The sequence below is a fragment of the Phaenicophaeus curvirostris genome, chromosome 20, assembly GCF_032191515.1.
Source record: "Phaenicophaeus curvirostris isolate KB17595 chromosome 20, BPBGC_Pcur_1.0, whole genome shotgun sequence".
Classification (NCBI taxonomy): domain Eukaryota; kingdom Metazoa; phylum Chordata; class Aves; order Cuculiformes; family Cuculidae; genus Phaenicophaeus; species Phaenicophaeus curvirostris.
Genome location: NC_091411.1, coordinates 6,958,997 through 6,984,984, shown reverse-complemented (window position 1 = coordinate 6,984,984; position 25,988 = coordinate 6,958,997). Strand labels below are relative to the sequence as shown.

Sequence of the window (25,988 nt, the reverse complement as noted above, 5' to 3'; positions counted from 1 at the left end):
CGTACGTATATGTAGGAATAGAAGAGAACACCAACATAACCAGAGGAAAACGGAGGAGAAACAGTAAAAAATAACTCCCAGGTCAATTCATTGCTTAGAAGATACAGTTTGCTCAGACTTCTTAAATGCTGATAATCACTCAAACATCAAATGTAAACCTATCTGGTGCGGCAGCAATGATTTTTAAAACACATTTGTCATCACGTTGGCTGGGAGATTTGGAGAGAAAGGAAAAAACAGAGGTCTCAGAAAAGGATGTGAAGAAAGCTTACTGCTTGTTATCGAGGAAGCATCTGTCCTAAGGGACGTTCATTGTCAGACAAACAGCAGATGGAGCGCTGTACGCTGCTCACAGAAAAAGCCACAGAATGCAAATTCAAAGAGATTTGAATGGGTGGCCAGGAAAACTTAATCAGAAAGTAAACAGCACTAGAAAGAGCACATAGAAGTTACATGCCTAAAGTTTACTGGTGTGGCTGCTTGTGTTACTTACAGTCATCATTGCAGAAAATGAAAACACTATCTGTAAGGACCAAAAAAATGAGTGGTCAACATCCTTGACACCAGGCCTTGTGGATTTGTTGCCTCTCGATATTGTCCCTTTCTGGGAAGGACTGCAAGTATAATTAATCGTTTGCCCTATGACTCTCAACACATCTTTACATTACTGATGATTTACCAGTCCAGGCTCCTGGACTCCACTGCTAGATAGCTCGCCTCAGAACTGGATCCAAGAACAGATATAAGCTGGGTGCTCATGAAAGAGAAAAATACCTGTAAGCTTGAAAAATACAAATTTTCTTGCGATTTCACTAATCAAATATCTGCAGAATTTTGAGAAGTCTTTTAGAATACAGAGTTATCCATGCAACCTGCAGAAAGGGTTGAAGAAAAAGGCTTTTGGGGGGGGTGGGGAAGAGTTTTAAAACTCACTCTTATGGTTTCAGATGCAAAATGGCTTTCATTAATCATCTGATTTCCAGTCTCATCCAGTTTAACGATAGCCCCTGAATTGGCCTGCACCTCAGCTTCAAAGGCTTGGTGCTTCTGCAGCTTCCCCTGCAAGTATAACATCAAAGAACATGACTGAGATTTGCTGCACAGCCCTCCTCCACGTTTCCCAACATCAAGATTTTTAGTGTATTTTATGCATATTCAGTACCAACAAACAAACAAACAAACAATAAAATACCACAGTTGAAATCATAGCTGTACCATATGTTTCACAGGTGGATTCAAACACCCCAAATTAAGTTATTTCATTGTTGTGTTTGCTGTCATACACTGGAGCATTCAAACATCTGAGAACCCACCAGCTAGTTCCACCCACATAACTAATTGTTTATAAATATCTTTTTAGGTGGAAGCAATAAGAGTTAATTCACATTTAATTACAGAGTCAAAGCATCCGACAAATTCTAGGATTAACCAAAACTGGTTTTACACTACATTGCACTGTGTAACTTTTTCCTATGCTGAGTTAGCATCTAATCCATTATCAGAAATATTCCAATTACATCAGCAAAGAAACCAGGCTTTTGAAGAACGCTTTGCAAGGCTGCAGGTATTTGCATTCATGTTTCTTCACCCTGCTCAGATCAAGGCACATTTGTGCACTAGCTCTGTCCCAGCAGACCTGGTTTGCCCCAACGTTAACAATGCAGGAACACAAAATGCCACTAGGACTTGCCTGTAAGTTGCTTGGGTCTTTGTAATTTTCATCAGATGCTATCTGCAGTTTCTCTTGGATCCATTTTTCAAGCTCGTCTGCATCACGCTGGAAAAACTGGAATCGATAGGAGTCTTCAAGTTTTTGGCGCCTTAGAGAAGACAGTTCTTTGAACCTGTGGTAACGGTCCAAAACTTGTTGACGCCTTTCTTGGATGTCTTCTGCTGTCTCCAACACTTTTACACCACTCGGATCCATTTTCTGAAAGCCAAAAAAAAAAAAAAAGTTTTGTTTGTATTATAAAATAATAGCAGGGTAGGAAGCGATCCATGAAAGGGAGGCCGGCGTTTTTAAACTTGAATGTGGTTTACTTACAGTTGTATGCTCGGTACGCAGCCATGTATATTAAAAATATTATACATACAAAACAAAAAAACCAGCACACTTCTAGAAGAAAACAATGAGAAAGGAATATCTACAAAGACACTGAACTTGTTTTGGAAAAATAGGGCTGCAAAGGCCACATCACCACCAACTGTAGCATGCAAGTGTCCTACACATGTTAAAACTGTTTCTGTGCACATATATACATAGACATACAGACACAAAATGTTTCCTGTATAACATACAAAAACTGGAATGATCTTATTTAAAATAGTCAATATACATTAAGAATATTATTGTTTAACCAACAGCTAACTGGTCCACAGAAATATGTATATATACATATTTATATGTATTATACATAGATCTTTGTGCAAGATGCGTCTCTTCTCTGTCCTCCCAGACAATTAAGAGAGTTACAAACCCACTCTGCCACTCCCAACACAGCCTTTCATACGAAATACAGAGGCTCACCCTGCTTCACAGACCTGACCTCAGACAAGTCCAGGAGCATTTTGTATAACTTGTGATCTTGGTCTGACGCTTCAACTGAAAATCCCTGCGTGTTGCTTTATACACTAAACCCTGTTATTGTTACCATAGACAGTGAAGAACTCACTGCTGTGCTGCCTAATCTCCTTTCAATTAAATTGGCGTAACCTTTAGTTTCCAGTTCCTAAACTTTCAAAAAGCAATTTCATTTTCAGTAACAGAACTGTGCCTTAGAACAGAACTGTAACACAAATATAAAATTAGTATCCTCATCATCAGAGTTGGGACATTTACCCACTTACTTGACAACTCACTTTGCATATCAAGAAGCTGTTGCAACAAACACTTTGTGCTTGAACAATTACAAAATTAATGCCTTGATGTACAAGGGTTTGCAGGTATAGCTCACTTAATGCTTTTATTATAAATTCAGTAAGCATCAAGTTAAATGTATCTCCCACCAAAAAGGTAGGGAAGGCACCCAGCCTACGACTGCACAAAAGGCACAGGCGATCTCTTAACATATGGTTTTTTTAAAAAAATTAAGTTTTAGTATTTAAGTCATTAATTAGCCACATGCTTTAATTAGTCACACAACTTGCATAATTGTATGAAAAACTCCACAGGCTGGAAAGTGATCTGTGTAGCCATGTTTTCCATTTGGACTCCAAGCACTTGTAAAGGGACCATCTGACAGAAAGGAACACATGGGGGCGAATCCACACATTCCAGAGCTCCCTTCCAGCAGCCCCACCCTGCAAGAGGACAGTGGTGTCAGCAGCAGTTGTTACTCCTGTGAACTCTGAGCCCCAACTGCATTGCGGCACTTGAAGGAAGGAAAGAAAATTCAGCTTTGCTTTCCCTTCCAGCTCTAGGCGTTTCATTCATTACTGTCAAAAGAGGGCAAGGAAAAAAAACAAATAGGCAGTGCAGACTGTATTATATAAACGAAGTCCAGGTTTCATCAGGCAGCGGTACCAAAGGCTCCACTTGATTAGAGTATCCGAGTATTAAAAGATCAAAACCTGGAACATAACCCGAGCTCAACTGCAGATCCGCTTCCCCGAGAAAGCGGCTGGTTTTGCCAGCACTCTTTCAAACAGCCTTTTCTCTCCAGGAAAGCAAGTTACCGCTAAAACCTTCCTTTCCTGTGCAGTGTTTGAATTCCGGTAACATTCTTCTAAACTTAATGGTGTTCAGCAATAACAAAGGGGCAGTTAGTCTAGAGGTACGGCAGGACTGCAGCCCCCCTCTGCTTATTCTGGTTAGGGACGTTACTGGGAGAAAATGAAGTCCTAGTTAGGCTGTGAAACTGCACAGCCTCTTGCTGTTGACTTGTACTTCAGAATTAGAAATAAACTCCACAGCCCAAGTGATTTTAAATCACTTTACATTATTAAATATTTTAAATTATTAAATTATGCAAATAATGAAATTATTTCAACTATCATTTAAATTAGTTTCGTATTTTAGAAAACTTCCTGTAACTTAGCCTGGTAGCTGGTTTGCCTCTCATTGTGCAATCTGGCTTATCTTTTTACCCGAATTTGTTAAAAGAAAGGCTCCTTTTATAACTACAGTAAGTCGAGCTAGTCAATTGTAAAAGAAGTGCTTTGCTCTAGCAATAATAGACTGTTCTTTCCTGCAGCAGATCAGCTGACGTCAGCAAGTCTGTGCTCTGCCAGCGCCCGATCAGCAGTCACCAGGGAACCCTGAACTCAAAAGTCATCGATGCTGCAGAACGATGCAGCCTACCTCCGGTGTTTTCACACTCAAACTGCAGCAGCCCCCTTGAATACAAAGCCATTCTCCAAGATGTTCCTACATCTTCTCAGTTCGACTACATCATCTGAAGGCATCTATGGAAACCACTGCAGCCCCAGCAAGAGAAAAGCCAACAAGAAGCTACGCTTTACGTTTTTAACATAAAAAACCATGGTTTCTGTTAGGACGTACACGAATGCTCAGCCCAACCCCAGATAACCAGCCTCGTCCTTGGTGCTGTGCGCAGAGACAACATTCCCTGCATCGCTGCTGCTGCCTGCGCTGGCTGATAAGGTCAGGCAGGGCGAAGCTTCCAGGCAGCAGGGTGGGAGGAACAGCACCAGCCGGCTCCCACCAGGAGCCTCGGCTTTCCCAAAAGCCCAGACAGGCGACATTGCAAGGATGTCCCCAAACCAGCAGATCTTACCTGTCCCCAAAGGCACCTGCCACTGTACTTTTATGCTGCAAGATGTATTTTAGAAAGCAACTTGCCAGCTTATGCCTAGCTGAAAAAATAATCAGAAACGTTTCTTTGCACTGTACCATTGTGGTGGTGTTTCTTCCAAAAAAAAAAAAAAAGCCAATAAAAAAGTAAATTTAAGAAAAAAAAAACAACCAAAAAATCCTTATTACTCCTATCCCTCAATCTACGATGATGAGCCTTACCCAGACACTACAAATTGTACATGAGGGTACCCTAAAATTTGCATGGGAATACACAACTGCAGATATTTACAGACACTGCAGTGCAACAACAATGATGTCAGCAACATCATTCAAGTTCAGGAGACAGCGGCATTGAGGTGGGTTAAACAGGAATTACGGCGGAGCCGCCTGGGCGGATACACAAGAGCTGTCAGCATTCCCTTACCAATACATGTTTCTGGGGATCTAAAAACTAGAATGCAAAATACATTCAGCACCATAAAGACTTCAGCTTACTTTTACAAACAATTACATGAAGCTTAAAGAACTAAACCACTTTGCCTGAGAAAAGCAAGACATCAGTATATAGATCGCTATCTCAAGCTGTAGTAAAATAATGACTTTCTCTTCAGACAAGTCCTGATGTGTGTTACGTATATTCAGTAACAGCCTGTAGTACAAGTACTTTCCTTATCAAATACTCCCTGCTACCCAAGTATGCACACATGAGCAGTTTGATGCATTTTTTTTTTCCCATTTCTCATTATTAGATCCTAAGTCTGGCCAAAAGAACTGACATTGGCAGCTCTCTCCTGCCTCCCTCTCGAGGGACAGGAATGGATCGCTGATCTTTTTCTTCCTTAAGCAAAAAAGCCCTGAACTCTAATAGTGGAGGTGAAAATAACCTTCAAAAGGAAAGGATGGAGGGAAAGAAGAAAACAACGTTCATTTTTTTCCGGCTTTCCTTTCCCCCACTCACAGCTTTCTCAAAATGCTGGGAAGAAGCAAGCCACTGCGTATGTCTGGAACACAAAACCAATACGACTGCCTAGCCGAGTGCTAAGTTAGTACGTACGAGTACTGCAGGCAAATAAAAGAGATTCCTTCTGAGAAGTCTGCGCAGCGCTGGCTCCTGCGCCTGTGAAGGGAACTGCATGAGCACACAGCGTGACGAAGAAGTCACTGAAGGATGCCATGTCATACACCCTAGACCAGAGATTTGAAACGCTACTGAGACAAAATTAACACCTGGTCATTTGGTTTGTTATGAATTTAAATCTACAAAACAATGAAATGTTAAGGGTGGACTTCTCACAGCAGAACCCTGTGTCCAAATACTCCTTGTTACAAATTCCAAGCCAGAAAAATAAGTCAAGTGCTGCAGTACAAAACCCCAATACGTGCTGAAGGGGCCACAGTGCTGTAGACTTATACAGACTTAACTGCAGCGCAGGTGAAATTCCAGCAAGCCCCGAGATACAAGTAGATTTCACAGGGACTTAAGAAACTGTAGTGTTAAAAGAAAAAAAAAAAAAAAGAAAGGTAAATTTCATCTGAACTAAAGCAGTCTGCAAAGCCAGTGATTTAGGCTGATTAGAAGGTTTGCGCACAGCCCTGACTATGCACTTCTGAAATACAGAAAGACCTGTTCATTTTTTTGCCATTTAGCCTTAAAATTTTAATTCCACCATGTAAATAATAGCACCTGATTGCCTATCTGAATGTGGTCCCTTTACATACAAAGGGTTTCTTGGCTTTGTTCTGTTCTTGCTATCACCACAGACCTTTGATAAAACTATGCAGCACTGGCAAGGACTGTGCTCTGCTGAGACTCCCAAGAAAGCCAATTACCTTGTCTGCATTGCAGAAATGCAGATTGTACAGGTAATGTGCTATTATATAATTGACCCCAGTGTTCTCCATTCCCACTTGTTATCTTTCCATTGTAATTTTAATTGTGGTATAAACATTTACATTACTATCATTTCCAAATAAAATCTAGTTGCTTGTGCTACCTAGCTGAAGATTGGGTCAAACATCCTATGTATTTTACCATCACGGAAGGGAAAAATGACATGGTTGTATGAACAGCTACACAACAACAATATAAGGGTTATAAATTTATGTGAGTAGCTGGAACAGGAACCAAAGCGCACTGCAAACGCATTATGTTCTACAACATAAATGTTACCATGATCGGGTTTTCGATGCCATAAGTAAAAATACACTGCTCAAGTCCTTTTTAAAACACAAATTCCTCAGGAAATTAATCCATATCAAAACCCGATCATACTGAACTGCAACAACTAGGAAACGTTCACACATCATGCATCACAGATAGAGATTAGGAAATTCAAAGTACGACAGGACAGGCAGATCAGACTCGGTGAAGTACAAGTAAAGCGCCTGCTCTAAAGAAACCACTCAAAGGAACGGCTGTTTGTCACAAGTAGGTCACTGCAATAACGGCAGGCAAGGATGGCGATGACACTGCATGCATTGTGTAAAAATACCTGGACTTTGACTTTACGAAATGACGACAACATGATGAAGGAATGTAGAGTCTAAAAGGGAGGGGGAAACCAAGATAACATTCACCAGTAGAAGGACATAGCTCAACTCTTTTTTTCTTTTTCTACATACATATTCAGTCACACCACATGTTTCATACTTTGCTTTTCGTGCCTTGCCAAAGAGGACAATTTGGCATTATCGTTAGGCAAGATTCTGTGAGCAACAGACCTCCCCATGCAAAAAAGGTTACAAATACCAACAGGAAAACTTGATTTGGTACATATTAACCTTTCCAGCTTGCTTTAAAAAAACCCAAAGGCTACCATTACCTGAAGGTCAAAAGAGAACGTGAAGAAAGTTATCCAGACGTGGCAAATGACACATTTTGCTGCAGCATAATCAAGCAGGATGGCTTAATTTGAAGACACAAACTCAGTAAGAAGGTTTTTAACTTAATTCTGTGATTCCACGATTCTATGAATTGGTTTTGAAAATAAATATCTACAAAGATTGTCACTTTCAGTTACCACAGTCAAACCCCAGACAAGCAGCAGTTGCAACAGAAGGTTATTTCTGAGATGGCTAATCGTACCGTTCTTAAGTGTACCTAAAGCCACTGAATTTCTAACTGAAAATTCCTTTGCCTCCCCCAGCTCTGCATTTTCCCTGTGAGCACACTGCAATCCCTGAAGCAGTTGATGGACAACTGCAGTTATATGGCTTTGTGCCTGCTGAAGCGACTGCATTTCTCTCGTGGCATTTGCATAGTTCAACGTGTATCGGTTGCAGCAGGGAGAAGGCAGCCTGCCACTCCGTTTGATCCACGGTCAGCTATGGGAGCACAATGCCAGAAAACGCTTGGCAATCTCCATCGACAGCATCTGCAGTCAGCTCCACCCCATTTTTCTGCTGCCTACACTCCAGGGACAAATGCAAAAAACAAACTCCCACACTGTAATAACACAGAGCAGAGAAAAGGGAGGAATTCACATCATTTCCTCCATGCAACGAATTGTCCCCAAAAAGCAATATATTTATGAATAAAATCTTATCATCCCATAAATACATTAAGTAGGCAAAAACAAGGCAGCAAAGATACTAAGATATTTGCGTTAATTACAGAGGTTAGCTCCAAATGTAATAGTTGAGAAATAGGAATTTCACACCAGGAGGAACCACCCTGTTTCAGGAGACTTAAGGCTTCTCCCACCTTTCTGCCATGCAGGAGAAAAACATGCAAAAAAACCTTAAACGACAGTCTTTTGTTATTGCTCCTGCCTTTTTCTTTGTTATTAAAAAAACTAACCACAAATACATTCACTAACTTCATCAACTATGAATCTCACAGAAACATAGCAGCTAAATCTGATTTTAAAATAAAATTCTATTTCAATCTGACCAGAATGGGTGGGTTTGGTTTTTTTTTCAACAAGAATGGAATTACTTCTTGTGAACAATGTAACCTGCTGCCTTGGTTCAAGTATTTTCCACAGCTTGACAATCACATCACTGCAGTTACAGATCCTGCACACAATGCAGCAGAAAGCATCCCATTTTCACACTTTTGTTCATTATTTTCTCTGCACAATTTATAAGTAAGGACAAACGAAGGCTTCACATAAGTATCATTGCTAGCTGCATTTAACAGCATAAAAATCACACAATGGGATTTAATATTTGTTTTGAATAAATCCGAATCCCTGACTGAGGCCTTTCAGTGAACACAGTCATCAGAATCTTCTGGCACTTTGCTGAAAACAAAATGCCAAAAGAAAATGGATTTTTTTTTTTTTTTTCCAGAAGGATGCAGAACCATTTCAGGCTGAGCTGGTGATTTTTTGGTCTGTTTTATTTTTTTTCCTCCCTAACATGTTCATTCGCCATCTCCAGAACCCTTTTAAATATGTATGAAGGACTGCTCAGTAGTCACGTACATTTTAGACTGGAAGATGTAGCTGTTTTATGGTAAAATAGCTACTGAAAATCCTCATCAACACAAACCTGCTGAAAAAAACCATACAATTACAAAAGCTTATGCTTTTCCTTAATTATCGGGGCAAATGGTGACCCTACTTCAGTAATCATTTACAAATTTATGATTTATATATTTATATTTATATATTTATATTTATATTCCTGGAGGTGTTTAAGGCACAGGTGGACGAGGTGCTGAGGGACATGGTTTAGTGTTTGATAGGAATGGTTGGACTCGATGATCCGGTGGGTCTCTTCCAACCTGGTGATTCTATGATATTTAACATATTTATGATTTAGGAGTACAGATTTATATCACTGTCACCAGACAAGGTGTCTGAGCGCAACAAACTGAGAAAAAGCTGTCATTCCTCTGATTGATTAAATTTAAGAACAAAGTTAACAGAGGAGGAACAAATCCCGATTCTTTTAAGCAGGAAACCACAGCACCTGCCCTTTGCACAAAGCGATGCAGATGAAACCTTACACAACGACACAGATATGAAAGGGACAGAGGGTTTCTTTTGAACGCCTTCCTGCTCGGCTGGGAGCGGTCGCTGGTCATTCCAGACGGATCTCCAGCTCCCCCAGGGAAGGGCTCTGGGCCAGCCCAGCCCCTCGGCTGCTTCCTCGCTGACCTTGGCGAGGGCCGAGCGATGTTCCATCCCACCCCCAGGGCCGAGGCGCTGTCAACCCTGACCAAAAAACGCTTCTACCCCCGACCCAGGGCTGGGGCTGCAGCCGCGGGGCGAGGCTGCCCGGGGCGGATCCCCCGGAAACACTTTCACCTCTGGGGTGTAAAAACCCCTCGTATCCAGGGTAAAAAATCCTCACCTCTGAGGTGTAGAGCCCCCTCACATCCAAAGTAAAAAAACCCACACCTCTAAGGTGTAAGACCCTCACAGCCAAGGTAAAAATACCCTCACCTCTGGGGTGTAAAAATCCCTCACATCCAGGGTAAAAATCTCACCTCTGGGATGTAAAACCCTCATATACAGGGTGAAAAACCCTCACCTCTGAGATGTAAAAACCCCTCACATCCAGGGTAAAAAAAATACCCTCAGCGCTGGGGTGTAAACCCCTCACATCCAGGGTAAAAAGATACCCTCAGCGCTGGGGTGTAAACCCCTCACATCCAGGGTAAAAAAACGCTTGCATGCAGAGTAAAATAATTCCCTCACCTCTGGGGTGTAAAAACCCCTCACAGCCAGGGTACGAACCTCACCTCTCGGGTGTAAAACCCTCAAATCCAAGATAAAAATACCCTCACCTCTGGGGTGTAAAACCCCCTCACGTCCAGGGTAAAATAATACCCTCACTTCTGGGGTGTAAAAATCCCTCGCATCCAGGATAAAAGAACCCTCACCTTTGGGGTGTAAAACCCTCCCATCCAGGGTAAAAAAAAAACCCTCACACACCAGAGGTAAAAAGCCCTCACACCCGAGGGAAAACCTCCCCCTCACACCCGAGGGAAAAAGCCCTTCACACCCGAGGGAAACCCCCCCTCACACCTGAGGCCAACCCCCCCCCGGCCGCCGGGAGGGGCGAGAGAAGCCGCAGCCCAGGGAGCCCCGCGGGCAGGGCCGGCCCCAGCGCGGCGGCCTCGCCCCCCCGTTCCCTCCCCGCGTCCCCCTGTGCCCGCGGAAGGCGGAGAGGGCGGCTCCGCCGGCCGCCGCGGACGCTCACCGGGTCGGTCGGTGCGCAGCTCGAACCCCGCCGGCCCCGCGCCCTCCGCCACGGCCCCCGCGCGCCGCCCGCGCCCGCCTTTATATAGGGCGGCCGGAGGTGACGTCATGCGCCGCAGAGCCGGCTGCCGGAAAGACACGAAGGGCTTCGGAAACGATCGGGCGCGGAGGGGGCCCCGCCCGCACGAGCTCTGCGGGAGCGGCGCGTGAGGAGAGGGGCGGGGGGAGCCGAGCGGCGACGGAGAGGGCCGAGCGGGGACGGAAAGTGCCGAACGGCGACGGAAAAGGCCGAGCGGCGGGCGGGAGGTGTCCTCCTCCCCTCAGCAATGGCGGGGTGGGTGTTGCCTCAGGCCCCTCGCCCAGCGAGGCTCAAATAATTCACGATTAAATCGTGGCCAGCGTGGCCAGAGCTGCTGTTTCTGCCTCTTTCTCCTCGGCCAGGCTTTACCACGTCCCTCAGCAGCCTCACGAATTTTCACCTGTATCAAAAAATATGAGCTTTAACCCGTATATATTAAAAATACATACGGGTGGGAGCTCAGATCTTGAAGCTGCTGCTTCCAAGAGGCAGCCGTACCCATCTATATTAAAAAATATCCATAAATATTAAAAATCTAGACGGGTAAAGCGGCCTCTGAAGCAGCAGCGAGCGGTGTCGGAGGCACAAAGCGCCCTGGCAAGGACAGAGCATCAAAAGGCTGCAAACGTCAGGAGGAATCTATTTTTGAAAAGCTGATGCATAAATTCGAAAAGAAAATGAGACATCCGTATAATCGAGCTGTTTAAAACAGATCTGGCAAAGAAAGCCTACTCTAAGCTCTATTTTTTTATAAAGAGCTCAGCAAGAACTTCAGAACTTCATGAGATCAAAGCAATGAGTGGGTTTGAGTGATTTTTTGAGTTAATAACACTTTATTTAATAAAAGTACTTTAAAAGGAAAAAGCACACTTGCAGCGACTGCACCCCAACCCGCCCGGCACTGTTGTCTCCATGGGAGAATGTGACTCTCAGCAGTTTGAATGCATCTCCTCCTGAACGTGCAGTATTTTCACACCTGAGATGCTCTCTTTTGTCATATTTGATAGGAATATGCATATGAAAATATCATGGGGAAGACATGACTTGACTAGCATCACATCTAACACCAAATGGCTAATATTCGAAACTCCTAAAATGACAGAAAACAGAATAGCATGACGTAGCCAGCCATCAGTTCAAGCAGGAAATGCCAAGCTACATCTAAAAATGAATATTTATTATGGCTGTTTTGAAGTGCACTCATCATTTAATTCAAAATGCTGTTTAGTGATTTTGAAATAGTATCTAAGTACCTGGATGCCCTTTACCGAGGCAGAAAAGGATACCGTGTTAGTTACTTCTAAAAATATACACTGATATTTTTCCTACAAATGTTACAAAACCCTGGTACCTGCAGCAATGAAGGAGACACATTCCTTGCAGTAAAAACCCCTCACACCCGAGGTAAAAAAAACCTCACACCCGAGGTAAAAAGCCCCTCCACACCCGAGGTTATTATTCAATTATACTCTTTTAATCAGCACGGCATACAGAAGCCACATTAAACAAGTTCTACTACTGCCACTTCTACTGCTCCTGGCTTCTCTCATTCAGGCAGATCTTTATATAGTTCCTCGGTTTTCCGACCTTCAGACAAACAGAATGTTTTTAGTTTTGTCTATTCCACACTCTTGCGACTGTTCTCGGCCATATCTCCAATTCATTTATTCCCAGGCGTTTTTTTCCAGCCTGGCCTTCTCACACATTCAAGATGCGTCATCCTGTGTGTCGAGCTTGGAACATCTGGTCTTTTTAATAATGTTTATTTTAATATGCTTGGTACCAGCTTCATGCTTTATCTTAGTCCCAATTAATCTTTCATATACTTGGCGTTGCTCCCACAGATACCTGTCAGCAAAAAAGCAGCAAGCTATCGTATCTCATATAAACATCATCACATCGCTCCCTGCGTCTTGGCACAGGCAGATGATGGTTCCTCACAGACAGCACCAATTACTGCCTTGGCAAAGTGTCTCAGCAACACAACTGCAGAGATGTAATTAAAACATCTCCACTCAGTATAGGAAAACCTCAACATTTTCAACATTACTGATGACAGTTATATTGCTGCAGCACCACCTGGCAAAAAAAAACTGGAAGGAGCTTGCCAGTACCCCAGAAAAATCACCCCTAACATCCATCTAAACAACTCCAGAGTCAGTTTACAAAATATATGATATAAACCCAACAGAAATTTAACTTATTTACTAGTCAATTTTAAAGCCAAGGTTAAAGGTTTCAAAGGCCTGAATCCCAGGGTATGTTACAACCCTTTCTCTCCAAAGCTATATAAAAATTAAATTCAGACTCTCATATGGCTTCAACACGCTTTCTCTGGCTTCAAATCTCGGTGCCTCCAGGAATAACAAAAGGAATCTGGTAAAAATAGTAACAATTTTAACTTGCAAGAGTACACTGTAAAAATAACACGCTACTTTCTAGAACTCAGGAACAAATTTTCTCATCTTAAGAAACCACCAAAATAGTTCAAGGGCAGTGCACCATGGATCAAACAAATCTCCCGTCACTCTGATCTCCTGTATTCACCAAGGAGTTGTAGATTTTCTTGACCATCCCTCTCCAAAAGAAAAAAAAAAAACACCAAACTGCTTCAGGTTAAAAAGAAAATCCAAACTTTATTATTAATTTAAGCAGGTTTCTACAATAAACTACTCTCAGAATAATCCATCGTTGGTACAGAAGTGTTACAGTACTCGATATATAAAACCCATACACTGATGGGGAAGAAATCCACCTACAGAAAAAGAGTCCTTAGAAAATGCAGCTCAAGTAACTCACACGCACCATTTCCTCCTCAAAGGATGGCAGAACATCAGCAAAAGTGCTACAATTAATGCGCCATTTTGCCATTTTTTTAAATAAGACAATGGATTATTGGCTTCCATCCATCTCATGGATAACAGACACAGAATTTCTGTAGTTTCAGGAACTGTGGAACCATGGAGAACCATGGAGTTACTGTTATCCCTGCAAACCTCCTAAAACAGAGTATCTCTAAACAGAGAGTACACCCTCTACATTCAGCAGAGGTAATGCCAGCACTGCTGGGCCAAGTGCCTTCACTCATCTCACTGTGGTTTTAAGACATTGTTGAGATGAACAGGATGCAAGTTCGTCAGTATAATTAAAAATTCAATTATAAAAGGCAGATGTAATAAATACAAAAATAAAGTTCTTGCAGTAAGTTTCTGAGAGTCATTATTCTGTTAAGATTTCATCAAGCTGTGAGGTATTTCATTTCCAGAAACAGAACAACGCTGTGCAAATCATCAGTCCAGAAGTCTTTAATTTCTGAAACCAGAAGTCTTCAGGATACAACAATTAAAACATTTCCCACAAGTTGAAATGTATAAAAAAATTGAAGACTTTTCCTTTATAATTTAATATATGAGAACTTATAAAAATTCAGAACAAAGAATAACTTCCAATTATTTGCACAAAACCACAAAGAAATCAAAGTTTGTTCTGCCCAACATAAACCCAAACATTAACAGGATGATGGAATATTCCTTCTTTATACGAAATATTTTGCCAGGAAGCCAGGTCTGAAAGCACCGACACCCAGACAGAAAGAAATATAAATAAATTTATGATTTCCAAAAGGAAGACTCCAGGGCGCCCTTTGGTAATGGCATGTCCTTCTGCTGTAGGCATTTCTAGTGGAAAAAGACAAAAGAAAAAGAAACGTGTACTTTAATTTGCCGTCTCTTCTAAGGAGTGTTGATGGCTCTTACTGCACACATTCAAATAATAAGAAAATGCAATCAAATTGCTAATAAAATGTATCAAAATTTAATTTGAAATGAACACACAAACCCTGAAAGCATCGCGTTCTAATACCATAAATAATCAAAGTCAACATTCACAAAACAACTCAAATAATCACAGTTTTGCAAGCTTTCTTAAAAAGAAAAGATGCAGAATACAAAGCTAAACAAACGCTATAGACTGCGGCTCAGTGTCCATTTCCTCGTGTATTTGATCAGGACAACAGATAAAAATAAGGAAGCAACCAATAAAAATCAGCTGTTACAGAAATGACACAGCAGAATCCTCCTCAACCTATAACGCTTTACTCACTGAACTTTGTTTATTGTTTTCACTGAGACAAATCAGATATGAGGTAAGAAAGAAGTGAGATGTTTGATATCTAAACTGTCATTTAGGGTAATTCAGTAACTGAAAGGTTACCAGGGAGGGGGTTACATCCCCGTGCTTGGTTGGGGTGATCAGCAGCGCCAGCATCATTATCACAGTGATGCATGTATTGAACAAAGGGGGAAAAGAACCAAGATGCTTGAAAACTGAAAAAATACCCAAAACCTGCCTTACCTCCACAAATTGCTTGAGACGACTGAAAGCGCCCATCTGGTCATTCCCGATAATCTCTTCCATTCTGCAAAAATAACAGTATGGTTCAAAATCTACTTAGAAAGTTGGGTTTGCTTTACAAGTGGGAGTTGGGGTAAATGGCAGGGACTGGAAAAGATGGACAACTCATCCAAGAGCAAACACTCAGATGTAAAAAAACAAGGATTCTTTGACATTCCTAACTATAGATACCATACCTTGGGATATACTCTTCTTGGATATACAGCATAATTTTCCAGAACTGACCCTGATACTGCTTCATGAGAGCATTGCCACACACCTAAGGAACAGAAAGACACAAAGACCAGAACTGGAATTTCACACCAGTGGGACAACTCCGATGTCAACCACTTCATATTTTATCCAGACATTTAAAGAAACATACTTACACCAATGGTAATACAAAGAAATCCTCTAACTGCCATTACTGCCAGCACAATGACCTTTTTTCTTGATGAATGTATCAATTTTCTGTTATTCTTCCTCTCACCCCAGACTCCCTCCAAAAACACCCTCTTCCCTAATACCATTTGCTAAGGGCACGTTGTGGACATTCCCCCACCTTGACTACTGCTGTGTGGATTCGCTTTTGTTTGCAGGACAAATATTCCTCAGGCTCCACCACTACTAGCAGGTTCCCCATGTTTCACTTGGTACTTTACTCTCATTTCTATATCTGAAGTTCTTCAGAAGGCATTTGACAAGCACAGAAGCTGCTTGTGTTCAACAGCATTTGTGTCCCCTGACTTCAGCTTTTAACACTTGGTCTTATCTAGCACAGCCCAGGATATAGGATTACTATATCCCAGGATATAGGATTAATATACATTAGGACCGTCCTTTACAACCTGAAAATCCCATCCTGTTCTATGAAGTAATTCAGCTGGGAAGGCCATAGGATCTCACTGCATTGTATGAGCTGATGCCAAGAGCTCAACAGACTTTAGTCTTCTAGGACAATACAACTGTTTTTAAAACACCAGACACCTTAAACAGAACCCAAATGCAATAACAGAAGCTGCATACATAAACTTCCACTTCTAAATATTTCTGTTCCCAAGCTATACTTGCAAGAACACGGAGATGCTCACATTTCTTTCTGAAGGAATAAGGACAAGTTAAAACCCCATGCTGTTAAAAATTATAATGAACATCACCTCAGCACTCCCTTCAGAACCTAAGATGTCACCAATTCAGATCTCTTTAATCATTAGTTATCCACATCACTTACTTCCAGAAAATCATAAAGAACAGTAGCTGTCACATCTGTCAGAGGCTCAATATTCAATATATGAGCAAGCCAGCGCCATCCATAGCTCAGCCCATGAGGATGTGCCTGTAAAGCAACAGAAATGCTACCCACCACTTGTTTTATGACTCACAAAATGCTATTATCAAAACAGGCAGTTTTCTGGTTTACTTTCTTCTTTATAAAGTTATTTTACAGCAGCCTAACACAAAACTGGATCATTATAACAATATAAAGAAAGGGAGCAAAGCTCTGCACTACCAGTTGCTTTGTTGATTGTGGTTATGACCATCTCCCTTCAAGTCCATTATGAGCTGGTTTAAGTATAACCCACCTTAACCATATATCAAGTTTATAACACACTTAATAGTCCCTTGGGATAGTGACAAGGTTGTACTTACAATGCCGTGCACACATACCGCTTGTTTGTTTCCGTAAGGCCACCGGACTTGAATGAGAGCAGCATAAAGACGAATAAATCCTGACATCCGTTTAAGAAAACGATCTTGCTGTTCCACCATAGAATCCTCAACTCGATATCCAAGTATCCTAAATAAGAGAAGACGCTTCAGTATTAGTACAGCAAAACATGTTCACTTGAGTCCCTGCAGTTCTCTGCTTACTTTAAGTCAGTGGTACTGACAACGGGGATACTCCAAAACCATGCAGGAATTATCACAAAGGTGATCATTATCCCTCTGGATCACATGTTCCACTATTTTATACCATGTAGAATATCTTGGGTTCTGTATTGAACCAACGTGAATCAAGCTGTAACTATCAACTGTTCTTTGAGAAGGCCAAGGAAGAAGCAGCAAAAGAACACTTCCAAAGCTGAAGGACACAGCATCCTCCAGGGAAACAAGGGCCAGGGGAGCTGCATGCTTGTGAAGTCCAGAGTCTATTCCAGCACATAACTAGAGGTGGGGAGAAGCAGAGTTCATGCAGAATACAGGCTTCTCCCTCGCAGGGCTCATGCTGAACAAGTCCAGTAATAAATTTACCTCTGATACTCTTCCATAGAAGTCCCTTTTTTCAATGCAGGGTAAAAGGGCACAGCGTAGGGGCACTTCTTGTGCAGATGAGCTAAAAAGAGGTCTCCGAATCGAGGGTGCCTTTCCCAGATTCCTGAGGCCACCACAGCAATTGTGAAAGCTGAATTACGGTGAGAAGTTACTTCTTCTTCTCCTTGATTCTGAAGGGAAGAAAGGAAAGTCAGTCCCCATCCGTTTGAGCCATTTCTCAGACAAAAAAACCCCAAAAAACCTCAACATCTTTTTGATGTAATTAGCCTCTATTAAAGGATCCTAATGGTTCCATGGCTATGGAGCCAACCACAGCAAAGCTAGTAAAGCCCCACGTTCCCAGCTCTGATAGAGGATGGCAATAAACTTTGTCTCAGGACTGAAAAAGGACTTAGCAAATACAAGCACAAAGTGCAAGGCTGCAAAGATTTTTTTTTCACTCCAAACAACCATTTTCAAGTGTTTATAAATCAGTCACAGTTCTACTCTACGTACTAATTTTTTGCATATACTTCTCACTGCAGGGACAAAAGACAATTTCAAACAGCCCCAAACCAGCAAATAATGACTATTAAAAAAAAACACTGCCAATTTCAAAAAGCAGCTTCAACAGTGACATTTCATTTCTTGGGAGGTGCTAACTACACAGCAGGGACAGAAGTTCACCTCTTGGGCCTTCCCCCCACCCCAGTGCTGCCAAGATGTAAGGTTTTGAGCATATCTACAGTTTTATGATAAATCAACTATCAACTCGTTTTCCACCAGCACTGTACCTAACTAGTTCAGAATATACAACACGTAAGCCTGGAATTTAAAATAGTCTTTCCTTTTAGAAGAGAAAAAATAGCGGACGGCAGGGAAAGAGAGCTAAGTTCTTTCACTATTTTTTTTTAAATCCAGAAAGCACTTTCTCTAACCAATATGGACATTAATACATGCAAGCCGAATACCTAGAAATTTTGTTCTTAGTAGCTGAAGACAGTGTCAAAAAGGAATCTCTTAAATCTCCTAAAGCTACCTTTGCCACCCAAATACAAAGAATGTTTCCTCACCACAAATTTTTCTGCAAGTTTGTAGTAAACAAAATCCAGAGCCTGTGGATGCTGAGTCACTGACACAGTTCGCCCTCCAGTCTGAACAGGCTTTCCAGAGAGCAGGTTATCGATCCTGTCAAATATCTCTCTCAGCTGAGAGCCTGCAAACATATAAAGAATGTATGGAGACAGAAGGTCAGGAAACCACAGACAAATCTTAATGAGACCACATCACAACATCGCAAAAACGAGACCTACATCCCAAAGGGCAAAGCATCTCAAACTGCTTGTTTGCTACATCTGATTAAGGAAATTGAATCATGATGAAGCAAAACGCCTCGGAGGGAAGAAACAGACCTTCAAAACATAAGCACACAACACTCTGGAAAGATCTGGATTGCATCCACAGCAGCTTTCCAACTCTATCCAATAGAAACATTGGATAGGTTGCATCCTATTAAAATCTTTGCAGCACAAGGCATTTCAGTTGGACTGGGTTTTCGTTGTTTTCCTGACCTGCTATTGTAGAGATCTGGCTCACAGGGATCGTAGCTGCTTTCTGCAAGTCTGTTTTTATCCTCTTAACCTGCAGAACAAACAAACAACTTTGAAAACCTTTACAGACAACTAAACTACTATGATAATTTGGATGAACAGATCGTTAACAGAGGCTGCTGAGTTAGACCGGGTTTTTTTTAGGTTTTTTTTTCATTGAAAGCTCTATTTCCTCTAGAAATGCAGTCAATCACTCTTCAGCATTATTAATCATGTGTTCCTACCTCTTTGTTGTCTTTGCAGTTGTTGAGTTCACTGAAAGAAGCAACACACTGCTCAGCAGCATCTTGAAGCTGCTGGTACCACTGCATGATACTTGGATCTCCTTTAATTTGAAGTCCTGATATTAAAACAAAACAGCAGAAGACTAAGAAAAACCCAAAACTCTGGAAAACTTTAAGAATTTTTCTTTTTTAAATTCCAAGGAGCTAACAGCTACATGATTGCTTTTTGCCCCCAAACTTAGTTACGTCCATAAATGAACTACAAATTTGCAAGCTATACAGGAGACCTTCAGCTTCGTAGCGTATTTATGCAGGTTATTTGGACTTAACTTACTCACGAGAAGGCAGCCGTTTCAGTGGCCTGTCCTTGTATGACCCAGCTACACTAACAAGAATCCACAATCTTATTCTCTAATACTCCCAACACTTGGCATACAGTCTAGGAAGAGCAGGTTTTGCTCCAGTCAATATATGCTGTGTCGCTTTCATTTCAAGTTTGCTGCCAGCGGTCCTATATCCATTTTGCTAATTGTGCTAAAAGTAAAGGCTACGAGTAGGTGTGGTGCCAGAACAATGAGATTCCAAAGTAATATTGAGCCTAAGAGTGGAAAGGAGGAAAAGGAGGAAAGAAGGAGAAAAAAACCCAGCTCAACTGACCTCCTTTCTGCTGCTTTCCCCCCAGCTGCTGTGCGGGAGCCGTAGCCTGAGCCTTCATCTGCTCTGCTTTCAGCAACTCCTGTTTCTTTCTCTCTTCCTCTTCATCCCTCTTCTTTTTTTCTTCCACAGCTGCAGCGATTTCTTGCTGCATGCTGGCTATCAAGCCTCGCATCTCCTGCAGTGCTCGTTCGGTATTGGCCACGTCTGCTTGAGTAGGGAAACCTCTCTGTCAAGAAGAGAAGGCAATAAAGCATCAATCTTTTGTTCCACTGCTTGCAGCCCAAGAGCGAGAGCAAGCATCAACCTGGGAGCCAACTGCACATTTTAACCTTTACAGAGAAAAAAAAATATCAAGCTAGTTACTGCAAAAAGGCTTGAGTGTAGGAGGATCACAATGCATCCAAGTTTTTAACAATTTGAAGCACTTTGCTTCCACAGTTGTATACAAAAGGAACTTTACAGCATCAAGAGTTTTCAGTGTTTTAGAATTCAATCCTTCTCCTGTAGAAATCCTCATGCATTTTTTAAGTCATTTTCAAAAACCAGCTAAAGCACTGCAGAAAAGAATTCTCCTTTAAAATTAGATGTTTTATGGGAGAAGCATCTAAAAACATTTCTGTGACATCCTATTTAACAGCCTCCTAACAAAGCTGCCTTTGAAGAGAACCTCAGGAAGCTCTAGGAAGGAATGACAACCAAAGTGAAGAACAACCCCAGAGCCTGTACCTCGCTTGTGGTGCGAATGAGTCCTGACACCAGCCCACAGATCTCGTTGCCACGATTACTGTATGTGGAAAGATTGATCTTTGGCAAGTCTTTGTGTGAACTGGGATCAATCTGCTTGTTAAGCTGCAGCACCTCTTCCTGGATGGAATAAAGGCGACGCAGTCTTTCCTGGCCCTCTCCCTTTCGCGAACGCTCCAGCTCTTCCTGACGCTGACGCTCCTGCTCTGCCTCACGCAGTTTTAGGTTTAATATCTGGGGAGAGAAAGACACAAGACACACAAAATACTTGAATAACTCCAGCATTACAGGTCCTTGCTGGTCTGGTGACTCCAGCTGTACAGGTCCTTCCTGCCTCTACAATGCATGTGGCTTTATTGCATTTCCACAGCAATGCAGCAGGTGCCTAGGACAGCACCAGAAAATACAATCCCACTCCAGGGCTGCCATTCCAGTTCCCACCACACGGTCTTGTATGAAAGTCTCAGACCTTTGCTCTGTGTCGGTGTTCTTCCTTCAGCTTCTCTTGTTTGCCCTGAGCCTCCTTCGAGCTGCAATATGCATAAAGACAGAAAAACCATGTTCAAGACATGAATGAGACAAAATACAAACACACAGCAAGTTAATTTTAAAATTAACCAAGCTGAAAGAACTTTAACTGTCACAAATGCAGCATTTTTCTAACCATTGATACCACAACAGTAGCCAAATATCTACCTTGAAAGACAAACAATAATAGAACAGTTGATGGAAGAAAAGCAGCAAGTGAGATTTTCAGGCACCAATGACCACCATGGCATTGAATTAATCCTCACTTTGACTAAACGCTATAATATTTCACAGATACAAAAAATGAGAGCTAATCTCACCTCTTCTCCATCATTTCTTGCAAATCCTGGACTTCCTGGCGCCACTTTAGCTCTTTCAGTTCGTCAAAGCGCTTCAGTTGCTCACAAGCCTGTTTGTACGCTGTCCTCACCATCTGCTCATACTGCTCCTGCCGATGCTTCAGCCTCTCCTGCAGATTGCAGAGGTGCAAAACCACCATGACAGTCAGCACCAGAAATTGGAGAGAACAAACTACAAATTGAATTATCCAAAGTGGGCCAGCAGAATCGACTTGTGGTTATTTAAACCTTACAGACCAAGATTTAAGATAACTCACAGTCCTGCTGCTTTTACCGGAGCGCTGTTACGTCTGGTTACACAGCTCTTCTGGGTCACATACAACCTCAAGGGTTTTTATTTTACCTGTGCTCTCAACCTGTGCATCTTCTCATACAGCCGAATGCAGCCTTCGTATTGCATAAGTTTAGATGGTGGATCTGATGGAAAAACTTCCCCATCCATCTCCAGCAGACTAAGATCTTCACTTCCCTGCGTGGTCAGCAAATAAGCAAAATCAATGACTGAATGCAATACCAGCAACTCGTGGAGGAAACCAGGTAAATCAGCTCTCATGATTTGTAGAGAAACAGACAAAGGGGTCAAGCAATGCACAACTTTTTAGAGTAGTTAATGCCCCAGCAGCGCAGCCTCAGCATTTGGAGTACCCTCCAGCTATATGAGGTTGGGATAATTACTTCTCCCAGTCACTAAAACTGGGAGCAGAGATACCAAGAGCCTCTAGGACCTTCCTCAATGCTAGCTGTCACCTAGAGACTCCCCACATCCTTTTAACATTCCGTGAAGGTGCTATGCAGGAAGAAATCAGTTTTATACTTTGAATCATACTTCAGTAATCTTCAGACTCTCTCTTATATCAGATCCTGCTGCTTTATTACAGTATTTTCCTCACAATATAGTTCTTAAGTCAAAATGGGGCCAAGATGATGCAAAACTTCACTGCCCAGTATCATTTTTATCTGGCAAAGTCATCATGTAATGCACAAAAAATACTTCTTTTCTTTCCAGGTGCTTCATCGACTTCCTTACCTCCACAACTCACTGGCATCTTCCTGCCCTTCTCCCTCATCGGAGAGCACCACAGCGCCTCGGAGCCCTTCAGAGACTCCAGAGACTCTTACAACAGGCCTGACCCTGCTCTGGGACCTCACCCCTGCAGACGGATGAATCCCATGCTGCTAATCCACACACTCGTGCAGCACTAACTACATTTTCTTTAGTTATGGTGAAAAAAGGAGTTTGCTATTGGCCTGCTATGAAACGCTATTCTACGCAAACCCCGCTAGCATCAACGTTATCACCTGTTTATCCAGGTGAAAACTAAAACTCAGCATGCATTTCCCTACAAGTTAACAGAGCAAACCCAACTTCTACCAGACAATTTACACGGCAGGTTCACACATTTTTTCTCACGGCTGCTCACGTACGGATTACAGCCAGAGTGCTACCTTGGCTTTGCTCGGCTCTGCAGAAGGAAGAGGCGAGGAATGCTGGCAGCCAGCAGGCCCAACCTTCTCCTGCGTTGGGAGCGGTGTGGATTCTTTCGATGACGAACTGGAGTCTGGGGTTTCTGGGGAGGATTGCACAGCCATTTTGTCCAGGACCAAGGCGCAAAACGGGGAGAGTGCAACCGGACTTATGCATCCTTCCAAGACGTCCTAAAGGCAAAACACTTTCTGTGAGCGCAGAACATCACGAAAGCAACAAAACACTAAACACTGAAACCATCTGCGCAGGGCAGCAGGTGCTCCACAGCCGCCTCTCAGGGCCTGTTTGTCCCTTCATTTCACTGTTCTCCATGCTTTTTCCAGACTCCCTGCAATACCAAAAATGCTGGCAAATAAACTCTCTAAAACTTGTTTTGGAGTTTTAGAAAGCAAGCATCCTTTATCAGGGCTGGGCAAGGCGAGGGAGTGATCCCTATCGATCCTGCGCAGCGAGACAACAGCTGGGACAGGATGGATTCTCCACTTACATGGATATGGATAAATTCTTCCAGAAATGTTATGAGTATCCTATTGCTTTCCAAGGACTCATGTTAACGTTTTTATGAAATTTGCTACAGTCAAATCTTTCGCTGATTTGGAGCTTTGGCTCCAGCCGTGCCTGCCCTCGCCTTTGAGCCAGGGAAGGGCTGCGAACAGCGGGGGTTCCAGCAGACACCTCTGCTGGGCACAGGTCACACCGAGCACGAGGCGTTATCATCGCCAAAGCACGAGCAGCGACTGCGAAAACGCTGTTCGGAAGCGACCCGCCCTCAGAGGGACACCCCGCCCGCCTTTCAAATAATGCAATTACTCAGATGAGACTTCAGCTTAAATCAAAGATACTCCGCTTTTCCTAACAGTAACAGCTTCCCGTGCCTCCGCCCTGCCCGGAGGAGCGGCGGCCGCAGGGATGGAGGCGACACCGCGGGGGTCGCCACGGGTAACGGGGAAGGGAGCCGGGGGGGAGGGCGGCAGCGCTCGGGGAGGGCGGCAGCGCTCGGAGAGGCCGGTGCCGCTCGGCCCCTCACCTCGTCGTGCAGCCAGTGGCGGTTGTAGCGCAGGCGGCCCTTGCTGGAGGCGCGCAGAGCGTCCAGAGTTCGCCAGCGGAGCTCCGGCGGCGACATCCCCGCCAGCCGCCGGCCGCTCCGGCCTCTGCGCTTCCACTTCCGGCCCCGCGAGCCTCCACTTCCGCTTCCGCCCCCTGCGCGCGGGCCGAAGGGCCCCGCCCCAGAGGGATCCAGGCTCGAATCCCCGCCCCCCCTCCCCACCTTCACCGCCGCCGGGACCCGGGTTCGAGTCCCGCCCCATCGGCATAGTGGTTCGAATCCGACCAGCCGTGGGATAGTGGTTCGAGTCCCGCCCCGGAGGTTTCGCCTGTTCTTGCAGAATGATCTGAGCTGGAAAGGACCCGCAAAGAGCTGTCCCTGTGCTATCCCTGCACGGGGCACCCCAACCCTCACGCCAGGCGGCTCAGGGTGCTGTGATGTTTAAGGTCTCCCCCAACTCAAGCCCTTCTATTCCAAATGCTTGTGGAATATCATCAGGATCGGCGCTGTGACTGCTCCCCCGGGAGCTGCTCCAGGGTTCCGCCACCCTCTGAGGGGAGAACCTGCTCCTAATGTCCAGCCTGGCCCTCCCCTAGCATCTTCCTGCTGCTCCCTCAGGTCCTGTCCCTGTTCACCAGAGAGGACAGATCATAGAATCATAGAATGTGTTTGGTTGGAAGGGACCATGAAGGTCATCTAGTCCAACCCCCCTGCAGTGAGCAGGGACATCTTCAACTAGATCAGGTTGCTCAGAGCCCCATCCAATCTGATTTTGAATGCTTCCAGGAGTGGGGCATCTACTACATCTCTGGGCAACCTGTTCCAGTGTTTCACTATCCTCAGGGTAAAAAATTTCTTCCTTATATCTAGTCTGAACCTCTCCTCTTTTAGTTTAAAGCCGCTACCCCTTGTCCTATTGCTACAGACTCTCCTAAAAACTTTTCCCTCATCTGTCTTATAAGCCCCCTTTAAGTACTGAAATACCTCACTAAGATCCCCTTGCAGTCTTTTCCAAGCTGAACAACCCTGAATCTCCCAGCCCCTCTTCAAAGGGGGCTTCCAGTCCTTTGATCATTTTTATGGAGCGCCTGCTCCTCCTTCTCCCCTCGTGAGGCTGCAGTAAACGGTGATGAGGTCTTCTCTCAAGCCTCTTCCAGGCTCAGCAGACCAAGTGACTTCAGCTACAACTCCTACGGCTTCTCCTCTAGACCCTTCCCCAGCTTTCTGCCCTCCTCTGGATGCTCTCCAGCAGCTTCATCTCCTTTTATACTGTGGTGCCCAAAACTGTGTGTGGGAGCACAGAATGCCGGGTCGGAAGGGGCCTCGGGCATCACCTGGTCCAGCCATTTAGGGGATCTGTAGTTTAAATGAGATGGCCCAGCGCCTTATAGAGCCATGCCCTGAAAGGCCCAGTGCAGAGGAATAACTTCCCTGGGGAGGTTATTTCAGTGTTCTCACAGTGAAAAATTTTCTAGAAGCCAGTCGAAATCTCCCCAAGGTCAAGTTATACCCGTTACCCTTTTGTCTTTTCCAAGTGCCTCCTCACAGAGTCTCCATCCTCTTGGCAGACATGCTTTCTGCACTGGGACGTGGCAGTGAGGCCTCCCCTGAGCCTTCTCTTCCGCTCTGATTTTGGGTGTTTTCACAGAGCAGCCCCAGGAGGGAGGGCTGGGGGTGACCCTGCGCTGCGGGATTTATCCTGC

At 43.6% G+C, this 25,988-nt stretch overlaps 2 protein-coding genes across 7 annotated transcripts in view; both read right to left on the bottom strand.

Annotated features, from left to right (window-relative positions):
• Positions 1 to 1,930, bottom strand: part of SPTAN1 (spectrin alpha, non-erythrocytic 1) — a 42,573-nt gene extending 40,643 nt beyond the window's left edge. For all 5 annotated transcript variants that reach the window (XM_069873403.1, XM_069873404.1, XM_069873405.1 and 2 more), the window contains exons 1-2: positions 1,691 to 1,930; positions 934 to 1,059 (exon numbers count right to left, since the gene is read on the bottom strand). In XM_069873403.1, the coding sequence (XP_069729504.1) occupies positions 934 to 1,059; positions 1,691 to 1,927 (363 nt within the window). In that variant the 5' untranslated portion in view covers positions 1,928 to 1,930. The remainder of the gene's footprint in view (positions 1 to 933; positions 1,060 to 1,690) is intronic.
• Positions 1,931 to 13,597: 11,667 nt separating this feature from the next.
• Positions 13,598 to 24,392, bottom strand: GLE1 (GLE1 RNA export mediator). Of its 2 annotated transcripts, XM_069873187.1 has the most exons (16): positions 24,268 to 24,392; positions 23,201 to 23,410; positions 22,098 to 22,223; positions 21,716 to 21,864; positions 21,337 to 21,397; positions 20,850 to 21,101; positions 20,124 to 20,349; positions 19,467 to 19,582; positions 19,204 to 19,273; positions 18,706 to 18,848; positions 17,633 to 17,823; positions 17,048 to 17,177; positions 16,611 to 16,715; positions 15,577 to 15,659; positions 15,341 to 15,404; positions 13,598 to 14,664 (listed from the first exon to the last, which is right to left on the bottom strand). In XM_069873187.1, the coding sequence occupies exons 1-16, from the start codon at positions 24,361 to 24,363 to the stop codon at positions 14,596 to 14,598; spliced, it is 2,091 nt and encodes a 696-aa protein (XP_069729288.1). In that variant the 5' UTR covers positions 24,364 to 24,392; the 3' UTR covers positions 13,598 to 14,595. The 2 variants fall into 2 exon arrangements, with proteins under 2 accessions (XP_069729288.1, XP_069729289.1); XM_069873188.1 differs by lacking the exon at positions 24,268 to 24,392 and having other exon boundaries at positions 23,176 to 23,308.
• Between the last annotated feature and the right edge of the window lie 1,596 nt (positions 24,393 to 25,988).